The sequence below is a fragment of the Schistocerca gregaria genome, chromosome 2 (assembly GCF_023897955.1).
Source record: "Schistocerca gregaria isolate iqSchGreg1 chromosome 2, iqSchGreg1.2, whole genome shotgun sequence".
Lineage (NCBI taxonomy): Eukaryota > Metazoa > Arthropoda > Insecta > Orthoptera > Acrididae > Schistocerca > Schistocerca gregaria.
In genome coordinates this window covers 500,357,668-500,372,223 of record NC_064921.1, presented here as the reverse complement: position 1 = coordinate 500,372,223, position 14,556 = coordinate 500,357,668, and the positions used below count along the sequence as shown (strand labels likewise).

The 14,556-nt window shown below is 45.7% G+C and overlaps 1 protein-coding gene across 1 annotated transcript in view; it reads left to right on the top strand.

The window, feature by feature from the left end:
* Positions 1–324: 324 nt before the first annotated feature.
* LOC126328344 (protein takeout-like) overlaps positions 325–14,556 on the top strand; it is a 54,476-nt gene continuing 40,244 nt past the window's right edge. The window contains exon 1 of the mRNA XM_049996028.1: positions 325–428. Within this exon, the coding sequence (XP_049851985.1) occupies positions 332–428 (97 nt within the window). The 5' untranslated portion in view covers positions 325–331. The remainder of the gene's footprint in view (positions 429–14,556) is intronic.

Here is a 14,556-nt window from a genome sequence, read left to right as displayed (position 1 = left end):
GGTGCAAGTTTGGGTGTCGATAGGTGTTGTGAGCAATAAGGTAATACCGTGTCCAAAACATGATACAAAATAACTACAGCGCCAAGAAACTGTAAGAGCTTTTGTACCAGCCCCATATCCACCGATCAGAAAGAAAAATAGAGGAAACTAGATAAGCTCAGCGGTAGCGAGCGTGGAGTGCCGCCGCGTTGATGTGGCGGAAGCGGCGACTGCGCTGTCGCGTCGCGTTGTGAAATCAGTGATCGCCATAGGGTGAGTGGCAGGCTCCCGCGAGAAGAGACGGTACGCAATAAAAGGCCGGCTGGCGCACCGCCTCTTCCCAGTCGTCAACATGTCTCCCCGCCAGAGGACCGCCGCGCTCACTGCTCTGACCGCCGCCACCCTCGTTGTGGCGTTCGTGCCCGTCGTCCTCGCCTCGCACAAACTGCGTAAGTGGACACACGTCAAACATTCATTCATGCGCCAACATTTCTTTATAGTTCCTGTTGCAAACTGGCGTACAGTCGACTGCTGCTAATTCGAAACTCGAAGAATCTAATTACTCGATAAATCTAACCTGTTGCCAATATCCTCGAAAAAGCCTCGATAAATTGAAGAAGTCCCATGCGACTCCGTACAATCGATAAATCGAAACGGCTGTTATTGCAGACCGCACTGCGGACACCGTATAATAATTCTACGTCAGCGATTGTCCAACACTCGCTAATACAAATTGCTTCGCTTGTTTCGCCATTCAACTCTTCGTGACACTCATTTGTTTGCTCAACGATGTATAACTTCCTGTACGAATCCGCGATCGTTGTGAATGTTTTGTGAATAGAACTGGTCTAGATCGCTTAATACATAGCAGTGGAGGGTATGTTAAGTTTATCGGGGACGCGGAAAACAATGCAGTTCTTGTCGCAATGCGGAGACGGAGAGATTTATCTGAACTCCAAAAGGGCATGATCTCTGGTCTTCTGGCCAAGGCTGGAAACGTTTCCGAAACTGCTAAGTTTGTAAACTGTTCGCGTGCCGCCGTGGTTAAGTATGCCGTGTATGGCAAAATGACGCTATCCAAAATCGGCGCCCAAGCACATATGGTGCACCACAGGCTAAAAATGTCACATGTCAACTACGGCTGGCGCGCGGATGTGGCCGAGCGGTTCTAGCCGCTACGGTCGCAGGTTCGAATCCTGCCTCGGGCATGGATGTGTGTGATGTCCTTAGGTTAGTTAGGTTTAAGTAGTTCTCAGTTCTAGGGGACCGATGACCTCCGATGTTAAATCCCATAGTGCTCAGAGGCATTTCATCCATTTTTGAACTACGGCTGCGAAGATTTGTACGGAGGAATAGACGTGCAACTGTTGAGCAACTGACCGCCCAGATGAACCAAAATCCTACCAATAGCGTCTCCTCAAGGAGCGTTCAGCGAACGTTGTTGCGTATGGGTCCCCTCAGCAGCAGTCTGCTTCATGCACCCACGATAACTGCTTTTCACCAGCGACGAACTCTTGAATTTGCACGCCAGTACCGCAACTCCATGTCCACTGAGTCGCGATGGGCGGTCTTTGTACATGAATGACGTTTTATGCTCCGTCAGACAGAGGACTGTTGGCATGTACGGCATGAAACGTCTGAATGCAAAGACGCTGCCACAATCGTCGGAAGGGTCGAGGCCAGATGGCATTTCCTCCGTGATCTCTTCATTGTGGAAGGCGCAATGTATCAACACAAGCATGCATCTGTCCTTGGGGACCATGTACACGGATACACGTAGTTTGTTTTTCCTCGGTACAATGGCATCTACCAGCAGGACAATGCAACGTGCCGCACGGCTCGCAGTGTAAGTTCCTGGTTCGAAGAGCACCAGGAATGAGTTTACCGTACTCCCCTGGCCACCAAATTCCCTGGATTTAAACCCAGTCGAGAATCTGCGGGACCAGCTCGATAGGGCTGTGAGCGCCGTGGATGCTCAACCGAGAAACCCAGTGCAGCTGGCCACGACCCTGTTACTCAGCACGGCTCCACATCGCTGTTAGAACCTCAGAACCACGTGGACTCCCTTCCTCCATCTCTCGCAGCGGTCCGTGCTGCAAGTGGTTCAGGCTTTTGATAGGTGGTCACATTAATGTCACTGGCTCACATTTCTTTATTTGGTACACCGTTTCCGCTATTACTATTGGATCTATAATTAAGATTAAAGGAACATAAAGAACGACAAGAGATTGTTACACGTAGTCAAGCTTCAAAAGATGAAAAATAAAATTAAACGTTTTTTAAAAGTTCACTCACCAAAACTAGTAACTTGTAAAATAAGGTTGTACATCTACATCTACGTCTACATCCATACTCCGCAAGCTACCTGACGGTGTGTAGGGGGAGGGTACCTTGAATACCACTATCGGTTCTCCCTTCTATTCCAGTCTCGTATCGTTCGTGGAAAGAAAGATTGTCGGTATGCCTCTGTGTGGGCTCTGATTTCTCTGATTTTATCCTCATGGCCTCTTCGCGAGATATACGTAGGAGGGAGCTAATACTGCTTGATTCCTCGGTGAAGGTATGTTCTCGAAACTTCAACAAAAACCCCTTACCGAGCTACTGAGCGTCACTCTTGCAGTCTTCCACTAGAGTTTATCTATCATCACGGTAAAGCTTTCGCGATTAATAAATGACCCTGTAACGAAGAGCGCTGCTCTCCGTTGGATCTTCTCTATCTCTTTTATCAACCCTATCTGGCACGGATCCCACACCGGTATTCAAGCAGTGGGCGAACAAGTGTACTGTAACCTACTTCCTTTTTTTTTTTGTATTGCATTTCCTTAGGATTCGTCCAATGGATCTCAGCTTGGCATCTGCTTTACCGACGATTAATTATATATGGTCATTCCATTTTAAATCACTCCTGTTGCCTACTCCCAGATAATTTATGGAATTAACTGTTTCCAGTTGCTGACCTGCTATATTGTAGCTAAATGTTAAAGCATCTTTCTTTCTATGTATTCGCAGCACATTACACTTGTCTACATTGAGATTCAATTGCCATTCCCTGTACCATGCGTCAATTCGTTGCAGATCCTCCGGAATTTCAGTACAATTTTCCGTCGATTACTACAGCATCATCCGCAAAAAGCCTCAGTGAGCTTCCTATGTTAACCACAAGGTCATTTATGTATATTGTGAATAGCAACAGTCCTACGACACCCCCCTGAGGCACCCCTGAAATCACTCTTAATTCGGAAGACTTCTCTCCATTGAGAATGCCATGCTGCGTTCTGTTATCTAGGAACTCTTCAGTCCAATCACACAATTGGTCTGATAGTCCATATGCTCTTACTTTGTTCATTAAACGACTGTGGGGAACTGTATGAAACGCCTTGCGGATGTCAAGAAACACGGCATCTACCTGTGAATCCGTGTCTATGGCCCTCTGAGTCTCGTGTTAGACTAGCGCGAGCTGGATTTCACACGATCGTCTTTTTAGAAACCCATGCTGATTCCTACAGAGTAGAGTAGATTTCGGTGTCAGTATCAATAAAAGCTCTGCCTAATCGGGGCGTTAACTGTCAACCTGGCTCAAAACATTATACATAGAGGTAAGTATAACCGACAGCACAAAGTCAAATTATTTTATAAATGAGCAACAAAAAATTTCAATGTTCAAATGTGTGTGAAATCTTATGAGACTTAACTGCTTAGGTCATCAGTCCCTAACCTTACACACTACTTATCCTAGCCCGCATCTCGTGGTCTTGCGGTAGCGTTCTCGCTTCCCACGCCCAGGTTCCCGGGTTCGATTCCCGGCGGGGTCAGGGATTTTCTCTGCCTCGTGATGGCTGGGTGTTGTGTGATGTCCTTAGGTTAGTTAGGTTTAAATAGTTCTAAGTTCTAGGGTATTGATGACCATAGATGTTTAGTCCCATAGTGCTCAGAGCCATTTGAACTACTTATCCTAAATTATCCTAAGGACAAACACACACACCCATGCCCGAGGGAGGACTCAAACCTCCTCCAGGAGCAGCCGCAGTGCCCAAGACCGCTCGGCTAATCCCGCGCGCCAAGTGAGCAACAATTCTCCTTTAAATCGTGTCTTGTAATCGGACTTTGAATGTTTGTAATTTTAAAACTGTTTGTCATATAAGAAGTTGAAGGCAACGTCCACCACAATAGCGCTACCTGTCGGTTAGACTTCACATCTTTGTACAATTGTTTGAGTCTACTTGTTAGTTGCCGACCCGATTAGGCATAGATTTTATTGATACTAATGCTGAACCTTATTTTACAAGTTACAAGTTTTTGTTAACGAACTTTTTGAAATTGTTAAGCTTGACAGTATCTCAACTTTTGTAGCCTGAAGATGTGTAACAAGCGCGCGTAGTTCTTTACGTTACTTAAATCTTAAGCACAGATTTGCTGATTCCAATAGCCGAAACGGCCTAATAAATAAAGAAATATGTTAAGGAGTCTAAATGGTTTTATTTCCAAAAAAATGCATAAAGTATCGCAAAGAACATAAAACAGTTGTAAAAATCTCTTCAAAGTAGTTGTTCGAACTTGTCAAAAATGAAACTGGTAATTCAGTCTGTGGAATGTGGAGTCAAATAAAGATGAGATTGCTGAAAATTTGAAAATTATCATTGGGGTGTAGGGGAGGGGGGAAGGAGGGGACAGAAAACGGATCCAGCAAGGTGAGTTTCCGGCTCCTAAGGAATGCTTTGGAAATGTGTTAGTCAATGCAGAGAAAAAAAATCTGTCTTAGGTAATAAATGGGACGATAGTCAATGCGGAGGAAAAAACTTGTATGTCGGAGATATTAAATGAGTTAGTCAACGTAGAGAAAAAAACGCACAATGATGGAAAAAGAATCGCAACACCAAGGAGTTAGGCGACATGAACGAAGGTTGGTAGGCGTAGTTATACATACAGGGTGTTTCAAAAATGACCGGTATATTTGAAACGGCAATAAAAACTAAACGAGCAGCGATAGAAATACACCGTTTGTTACAATATGCTTGGGACAACAGTATATTTTCAGGCAGACAAACTTTCGAAATTATAATAGCTACAATTGTCAACAACAGATGGCGCTGCGGTCTGGGAAACTCTGTAGTACGATATTTTCCACATATCCACCATGCGTAGCAATAATATGGTGAAGTCTCTGAATGAAATTATCCGAAACCTTTGACAACGTGTCTGGCGGAATGGATTCACATGCAGATGAGATGTACTGCTTCAGCTGTTCAATTGTTTCTGGATTCTGGCGGTACACCTGGTCTTTCAAGTGTCCCCCACAGAAAGAAGTCACAGGGGTTCATGTCTGGCGAATAGGGAGGCCAATCCACGCCGCCTCCTGTATGTTTCGGATAGCCGAAAGCAATTACACTATCATTGAAATATTCATTCAGGAAATTAAAGACGTCGGCCGTGCGATGTGGCCGGGCACCATCTTGCATAAATCACAGAAAAATCCCCTGTTCTAAGGAATAAGCCATGTTGTCCACAGCACACTTGCACTTGTGAACAGCACACGGTTGCAGCATAAAGGCGACGTACAGAATGGCGCACCCATAGACTGCGTTGTCTTCTATATCTTTCTCATCACTTGCAGCGCCATCTGTTGTTGAAAATGGTAACTACTGTAATTTCGAAAGTTTGTCAGCCTGAAAATGTACTGTTGTCCCAAGCATATTGCAACAAACGGTGTATTTCTATCGCTGCTCGTTTAGTTTTTATTGCCGTTTCAAATATACCGGTCATTTTTGAAACACCCTGTATGAAAGATGATGTGTATTCCAACTGCTTGCCAGTCGCAGAAGAGAGTCACTAGTAGCGCCACTACGAGGATGCAAATCAGTTTTGCTTGACATCTACATTTACATCTACATCATTATACACTTCGCTAGCCAGCAAGCGGTATGTGGCGGAGGGCACAATTCGCGCCAGTCATATGCCCCCCCCCCCCCCCCCACCTCTCTGTTCAACTCGCAGATCGCGCGAGGGAAAAACGATGGCCTGAACGCCTCGGTACGAGCTCTAATTTCCCTTATCTTTGAATGGTGATCATTGCATGATTTGAAAGTTGGTGGTAATAATATATGCCCTACATCCTCGGTGAAGATCAGATTTCGGAATTTAGTGAGCAGCACCTCCCGTTTAGCGCGCCGTCTATCCGCAAGTGTGTCCCACTTCAAACTTTCTATGAGATTTGTAACGCCCTCGCGATGGCTAAATGTACCAGTCACGAATCTTGCCGATCTTCTTTGAACCTTCTCAATCTTTTGAATCAGACCCAACTGGTAAGGGTCCCATGCAGACGAACAATACTTTAAGACTGAACGAACTAACGTATTGTAAGATATTTCCTTTGTTGAAGGACTGCATCGCTTCAGGATTCTACCAACAAACCGCAATCTAGAGTTTGCCTTACCCGTTACTTGTGTAATCTGATCATTCCATTTGAGATCATTTCGAATAGTCACACCCAGGTACTTGACGGATGTTACCGCTTCCAAAGACTGGGCATTTATTTTGTACTCGTTCATTAATGGGGATTTTTGTCTTGTTATACGCAGTAGGTTACACTTACTAATATTGAGAGATAACTGCCAGTCATTATACCACGCATTTATTTTCTGCAAATCCTCATTGATTTGTTCACAACTTTCGTGTGATACTACTTTCCTGTAGACTACAGCATCATTGGCAAATAGTTTAATGCCGCTGTCAATACCATCAACCAGATCGTTTATGCAAATCGTAAAAAGCAGCGGACCTATTAACGCTGCCCTGGGGCACACCTGAAGTTACGCTTGTGTCTATTGAAGTCACCCCGTTCACCTCCCTGTCTGTTAGAAAACTTTCTATCCAACCACAAATGTCATCAGATAGACCGCAAGCGCGCACTTTTTGGAGCAAGTGATAGTGCGGAACTGAATCGAACGCCTTTCGAAGGTCGAGAAATATGGCATCAACCTGGGAGCCGGTATCTAGAGCATGTTGCATATCATACACAAAGAGGGCCAGCTGTGTCTCAGATGACCGCTGTTTCCTAAAACCGTGCTTGTTTCTGCAGATGAGCTTCTCAGAGCTTTAAATAAAAGTTATAACGGTCGTGAGTATTAGTTACATTTGAGATGGGCGTGGTGAGTTGATGTTAGTCAAGAATACCTTTAACACGACAAAGACGCCATTATCAGCACCTGATCGAGTTTGAGCGAGGTCGTGTAATAGAACTGCGAGAAGTTAGATGTTGCGTCTGCGACATTTCTGAAAGATTTGACAGGAACGTAGACACTGTACATGAATGTTGGCGGCGGTAGTAACGAGAATCGCAAGAGGACCGAACTCCAGATGGCCACGTGGCACTAGAGAGAGGGAAGACCATCGCGTTTGGAGCAACGTACTGCGTCTGTAAGAGCAATCTGAGCAGCAGTTGGCACCACAGTGACGCAACGAACTGTTACGAATCTGTTACTTCAAGGACAGCTCCAAGCCAGACGCCCTCTAGCGTGCATACCGCTGACCTCAAACCACCGCCATTTGCTGCTTCAGTGGTGTCAAGCGAAAGCTCATTGGAAGGCAGGGTGGAGGTCTGTCTTATTTTCTGTTGAAAGCTGGTTCTGTCTCGGCGCCAGCGATGGCCGTGGCGTTGGTTAAAAGGAGTCCAGTTGAGGGTCTGAAGTCAATCTGTCTGCGTGCTAGACACTCTGGGCCTACACCATGAGTTATGGTCTGGAGTGCCATTTCTTATGATACCAGGAGCACTCTCGAGGTTATCTTACGTACCCTGACTGTAAATTTGTACGTCAGTCTGATGATTATACCTGTTGTGCTGTCATTCCTGAAGAGCATTCCAGGGGTGGTTTCCAACGGTATAGCACTCGCCCAAATACTGCCATTGTAACTCAACAAGCTCCGCAGAGTGTCGAGATGTTGCCTTGGCGTGCTCAATCACCAAACCTGTCTCCAAAGAAGCACATATGGGACAAATCGGACGATAACTCCAGCGTCATCGACAACCAGGATTAACTGTCCGTATATTGACCGACGAAGTACAACAGGCATGAAACTCCATCCCACAAACTTGTAAGTAGGCTGTTTAAGTTTTTATGTTGGTAACGCCACGTAGAGCTCGGTATAAAAATCACTGACTGTGCTGTGTGCAGTCTGTGGCTGGTTTGCATTGTTGGAATATTTACTATTGTAGCGTTGCGCTGTTGGGTGTGAACAGCGCGTAGCGTTGCGCAGTTGGAGGTGAGCCGCCAGTGGTGGTGGATATGGGGAGAGAGATGGTGGAGTTTTGAGAGCGGATGATCTGGACGTGTGTCCATCAGAGACAGTAAATTTGTAACTACGCCTATCAGTACTTAGTGCCTACAGTAGTTAGAATCTTTTATTCAGCTGGCAGTATTGGCGCACTCTGTATTGCACTAGTTCGAGTAACGAAGATTTTTGTGACGTAAGTGATTAATGAAAGGTATAGGTTATTGTTAGTCAGGGCCATTCTTTTGTAGGGATTATTGAAAGTCAGAATGTGTTGCGCTAAAAATATTGTGTGTCAGTTTAGTGTTGATCAGAATAGGTATAGAGCGAAATGTCTGAGTACGTACAGTTCTGCTCAGCTGCTTGAAAATCAGATAATGTAAGAGGTTTATCAGCACAGTCATTCATAAATTTTTCTAAGGGGACGTTTCGAACTGACATCCGGTACCTTTACAACACAATGCCTGCATATTTGCATGCTTGCGCTCAACATTCTGGTGGTTACACCGGTTGTTAATGAACCAGCATTTCACGTTAGAAGTGGATTCTCTCGTTCTTATATTCACATTAACCTGTGATCTTGCAGTGTTAATCACTTAAATATGGAACAAGGAAGGAGCTTATGGGAAATTAAATACTGTATCTAGTCAAATGTATTCCCGAAATTTCTTTAGGTTTATTGTTTTTTGGAGTTTTTTTTCCCGTTAGTGTATCTGTCGGAGGTAATAGGAAAAAATCTGTATGACATTCGCTCTTAGTGCGGGCACTGAAGCGTTCGACAGGTGCTAGAAGTAGCTCGCAGGATTTAAGAAAAATATAACTTTGTTTTTAACAGCACTTCTGTTAACAACCCGTATCTTAGAATCGGTGCCACTGCGGAACATATAAAAACTGATAAAAGTTTTCATCGACGTTTGAAAGATGTCATGCGGCATCCACACAGAACCACTGAAGAAAAAAAAAAAACAGTGTGCAGAATCGCATCCAAAGGAAGACGGCCGAGTGAGGTGGCGCAGTGGTTAGCTCACTGGACTCGTCTTCGGCAGGACGACGGTTCAAACCCGCGTCCGCCGGCCACGATGGCCGTGCGGTTCTAGGCGCTACAGTCCGGAACCGCGGGACTGCTATGGTCGCAGGTTCGAATCCTGCCTCGGGCATGGATGTGTGTGGCGTCCTTAGCTTAGTTAGGTTTAAGTAGTTCTAAGTTCTAGGGGACTGGTGACCTAAGATGTTAAGTCCCATAGTGCTCAGAGCCATTTGAAACCCGCGTCCGGCCATCCTGATTTAGGTTTTCGTGATTTCCCTAAATCGTTCCAGGCAAATGCCGGATAATTCCTTTGAAAGGGAACGGCCGAATTTTTACCCCATCCTTCCCTAATCCGATGGGACCGATGACCTTGCTGTTTGGTCTCCTCCCTCGAATCAGCCAACAAAAGGAAGACGACAAAAAAAAAAAAAAAAGAATGGCTACGTGTTATTGCGATTCGTAGACTGAGGTTTCCGTACAATCTTAATTATGTACACTACCGGCCATTAAAAGTCCTGCACCACGAAGATGACCGAGCGAGGTGGCGCAGTGGTTAGCACACTGGACTCGCATTCGGGAGGACGACGGTTCAATCCCGTCTCCAGCCATCCTGATTTAGGTTTTCCGTGATTTCCCTAAATCGTTTCAGGCAAATGCCGGGATGGTTCCTTTGAAAGGGCACGGCCGATTTCCTTCCCTAACCCGAGCTTGCGCTCCGTCTCTAATGACCTCGTTGTCGATGAGACGTTAAACACTAACCACCAACCACCACCACCACCACGAAGATGACGTGCTACAGAAGCGAAATATAACCGACAGGAAGAAGATGCTGTGATATGCAAAATTATTAGCTTTTCTAACCATTCACACAATGTTGGCGCCGGTGGCGACACCTACAACGTGCTGACATGAGGAAAGTTTCCAAACGATTTCTCATACACAAACAGCAGTTGACCTGCGTTGCCTGGTGAAACGTTGTTGTGATGCCTTGTGTAAGGAGGAGAAATGCGTACCATGACGTTTCCGACTTTGATAAAGGTCGGATTGTATCCTATCGCGATTGCGGTTTATCGTATCGCGACATAGCTGCTCGCGTTGGTCGAGGTCCAGTGACTGTTAGCATAATATGGAATCGGTGGGTTCAGGAGGGTAATACGGAACGCCGTGCTGGATCCCAACGGCCGCGTATCAGTAGCAGTCGAGATGACAGGCATCTTATCCGCATGGCTGTAACGGATCGTGCAGCTACGTCCCGATCCCTGAGTCAACAGATGTGGACGTTTACAAGACAACCATCTTCACGAGCAGTTCGACGACGTTTGCAGCAGCATGGACTATCAGCTCGGATACCGTGGCTGCGCTTATCCTTGACGCTGCATCACAGACAGGAGCGCCTGCGATGGTGTACTGAACGACGAACCTGGGTGCACGAATGGCAAAACGTCATTGTTTCGGATGAATCCAGGTTCTGTTTACAGCACCATGATGGTCGCATCCGTGTTTGGCGACATCGTGGTGAACGCACATTGGAAGCGTGTATTCGTCATCGCCATACTGGCGTATCACCCGGCGTGATTGTATGTGGTGCCATTGGTTACACATCTCGGTCACCTCTTGTTCGCATTGACGGCACTTTGAACAGTGTAACTGCATTTCCGATGTGTTACGACCCGTGTCTCTACCTTTCATCCGATCCCTGCGAAATCCTAAATTTCAGCAGGATAATGCACGACCGCATGTTGCAGGTCCTGTACGGGCCTTTCTGGATACAGAAAATGTTCGACTGCTGCCCTGGCCAGCACATTCTCCAGATCTCTCACCAATTGAAAACGTCTGGTCAATGGTGGCCGAACAACTGGCTCGTCACAATATGTCAATCACTACTCTTGATGAACTGTGGTATCGTGTTGAAGCTGCATGGGCAACTGTACCTGTACACGCCATCCAAGCTCTGTTTGACTCAATGCCCAGGCGTATCAAGGCCGTTATTGCGGCCAGAGGTGGTTGTTCTGGGTACTGATTTCTCAGGATCTATGCAAACAAATTGCATGAAAATGTTATCACATGTCAGTTCTAATATAATATATTTGTCCAATGAATACCCGTTTATCATCTGTATTTCTTCTTAGTGTAGCAACTGTATGGCCAGTAGTGTATATTCCCGTACAGGGGAGACATTTTACTGGGAAGTTGCTAGCCCAGTGTCGGCGGATAAATAGGATGTAAGCAGCGCCTGTGTTACATTCCCTATTACGACGCAATATGCCTTCGGACATTCAGGACGAGCGAAGTCAAAGTAAAATGCTTCCCTTGTAGGGGACTATACATATGGATGTACGAGCACAGGTTGTAGACACATGGTTGGCGACATGTGGAAGTTTGGCTGTGGCTGTGAGTCGTGTTCTGATAGCCGTATAGTAAGGCGACCGCTCGCGATAAATGGGAAATCCGGGTTCGAGTCCCGGTCTGGTACAAATTTTCACTGTCGACATTCCATAATACAGCTGATAGTTTTCCAATTCGTAAATCCGAATATAATTCATATATTTCATAACGGCTGTAGACGACGCATGCTTGCTCGAAGGAACATTGCATCGGATTTGGATTTACTGTGATTTAGATGTGACAGTGTGTTTAGGCAGGATCGCTCTCCTTTCTCAGTCTGGTGTATAATGCGTATATTTGAAAGCGTTTGTAAAGTGCTTGGATTTTTATGAACCGTCAGTGACCTGAAAAGACAGTACAAGATATATCTTTCCATTATTAGTAAACAGCAGCAACGACGATACCGAACTTACAGATTTGGAGAGGATGGAAAAGGAAGTCGACCGTGCTCTTTTAAAGTGAATCACTCTAGCATTTGCCTCATTAGATTTAGGGAAATGTCGTAAAATCAAAATGTGCACGACTGGACTGGGATTCGATCCACTGTCCTCTCGAATGTAAGTCAGCATTCCCCCTTCTCGCTTGGTAAACATCACGTCGTGAAGGCTGGGTATAAGGCAAGATATTTACGTACAATCTGGTGTTGGGGGACCATAATTCAACACCGTATCTGTTTACTGTGATGAAATATCGGAGCCAAAAATTTCTCTAGCAATGGGTTTCGAGCCAGCTACTTCCACGGCCGAGATTATTTTCGGGACCTTGCACGTGGCATGCAATTCGACTGAGATTTTTCAGCGAATGAATGAGGATCATTCTTAGCCTTCAAGGTCCGGTCAATCGCAGAGGGTGGGCTTATTGGTAGTTGGGAGCTCCAATGTTAGGCGCGTAATGGGGCCCCTTAGGGATATGGCGGCGAAGGAGGGGAAGAAATCCAGTGTTCACTCCGTGTGCATTCCGGGAGGAGTCATTCCTGATGTGGAAAGGGTCCTTCCGGATGCCATGAACAGCACAGAGTGCACCCAACTGCAGGTGGTGGCACATGTCGGCACTAATGACGTGTGTCGCTTTGGATCTGAGGAAATTCTCTATGGATTCCAGCGGCTATCTGATTTGGTGAAGGCTGCCGGTCTTGCTTACGAGATGAAGGCAGAGCTCACCATCTGCAGCACCGTCGACAGAACCGACTGCGGAACTTTGGTGCAGAGCCGGGTGGAGGGTCTGAATCAGAGGCTCAGGCAGTTTTGCGACCGTGTTGGCTGCAGATTCCTTGACTTGCGCCGTAGGGTGGTGGGGTTTCGGGTTCCGCTGAATAGGTCAGGAGTTCACTACACTCAGCTTGCGGCTACACGGGTAGCGGAGGCTGTGTGGCGTGGACTGGGCGGTTTTTTAGGTTAGATGGCCACGGGAAAGTACGGGGTGGGCTGCAATGTCAAAGGGTGCATGGCAAATACAGGACGTGCTTGGATCAAGGAACAGTCGGAATTATAGTTGTAAATTGTTGTAATTGTGCTGGAAAAGTCCCTGAGCTTCAAGCGCTAATAGAAAGCACAGAAGCTGATATCGTTATAGGTACAGAAAGCTGGCTAAAGCCTGAATAAGTTCTACAGAAATTTTTACGAAGTCTCAGACGGTGTTCAGGAAAAGTAGATTAGGCAGAATTGGTGGTGGAGTGTTTGTGTCTGTCAGTAGTGGTTTACCTTGTAGTGAAGTCGAAGTAGATACTCCGTGCGAATTTGTATGTGTGGAGGTTATACTTAACAGCCGAACTAAGTTAATAATTTGCTCCTTCTACCGACCCCCAGACTCCGATGATACAGTTGGGGAACAGTTCAGAGAAAGTTTGAGTGTCGTAGCAAATAAATACCCCACTCACACGGTTATAGTTGGTGGGGACTTCAACCTTCCCTCGATATGTTGGCAAAAATACTTGTTCAAAACCGGTGGTAGGCAGAAAACATCTTCCGAGATTGTCCTAAATGCTTTCTCCGAAAATTATTTCGAGCAGTTAGTCCACAAACCCACGCGAATTGTAAATGGTTGCGAAAACACACTTGACCTCTTAGCCACAAACAATCCAGAGCTGATACAGAGCATCATGACTGATACAGGGATTAGTGATCACAAGGTCGTTGTAGCTAGGTTCAATACCGTTTCTTCCAAGTCCATCAGAAACAAGCGCAAAATAATTTTATTTAAAAAAGCGGATAAATTATCACTAGAAGCCTTCCTAAAAGACAATCTCCATTCCTTCCGAACTGACTATGCAAATGTAGACGAGATGTGGCTCAAATTCAAATATATAGTAGCAACAGCAATTGAGAGATTCATACCTCATAAATTGGTAAGAGATGGAACGGATCCCCCGTGGTACACAAAACAGGTCCGAACGCTGTTGCAGAGGCAATGGAAGAAGCATGCGAAGTTCAGAAGAACGCGAAATCCCGAAGATGGGCTAAAATTTACAGACGCGCGAAATTTGGCACGGACTTCGATGCGAGATGCCTTTAATAGGTTCCACAACGAAACATTGTCTTGAAATTTGGTAGAAAATCCGAAGAAATTCTGGTCGTATGTAAAGTACACAAGCGGCAAGACGCAGTCAATACCTTCGCTGCGCAGTGCCGATGGTACTGTTATCGACGACTGTGCCGCTAAAGCGGAGTTATTGGACGCAGTTTTCCGAAATTCCTTCACCAGGGAAGACGAATGGAATATTCGAGAATTTGAAACACGAGCATCTGCTAGCATGAGTTTCTCAGAAGTAGATACCTTAGGGTTTGCGAAGCAACTCAAATCGCTTGATACGGGCAAGTCTTCAGGACCAGATTGTATACCTATTAGGTTCCTTTCAGATTACGCTGATACAATAGCTCACTACTTAGCACTCATATACAACC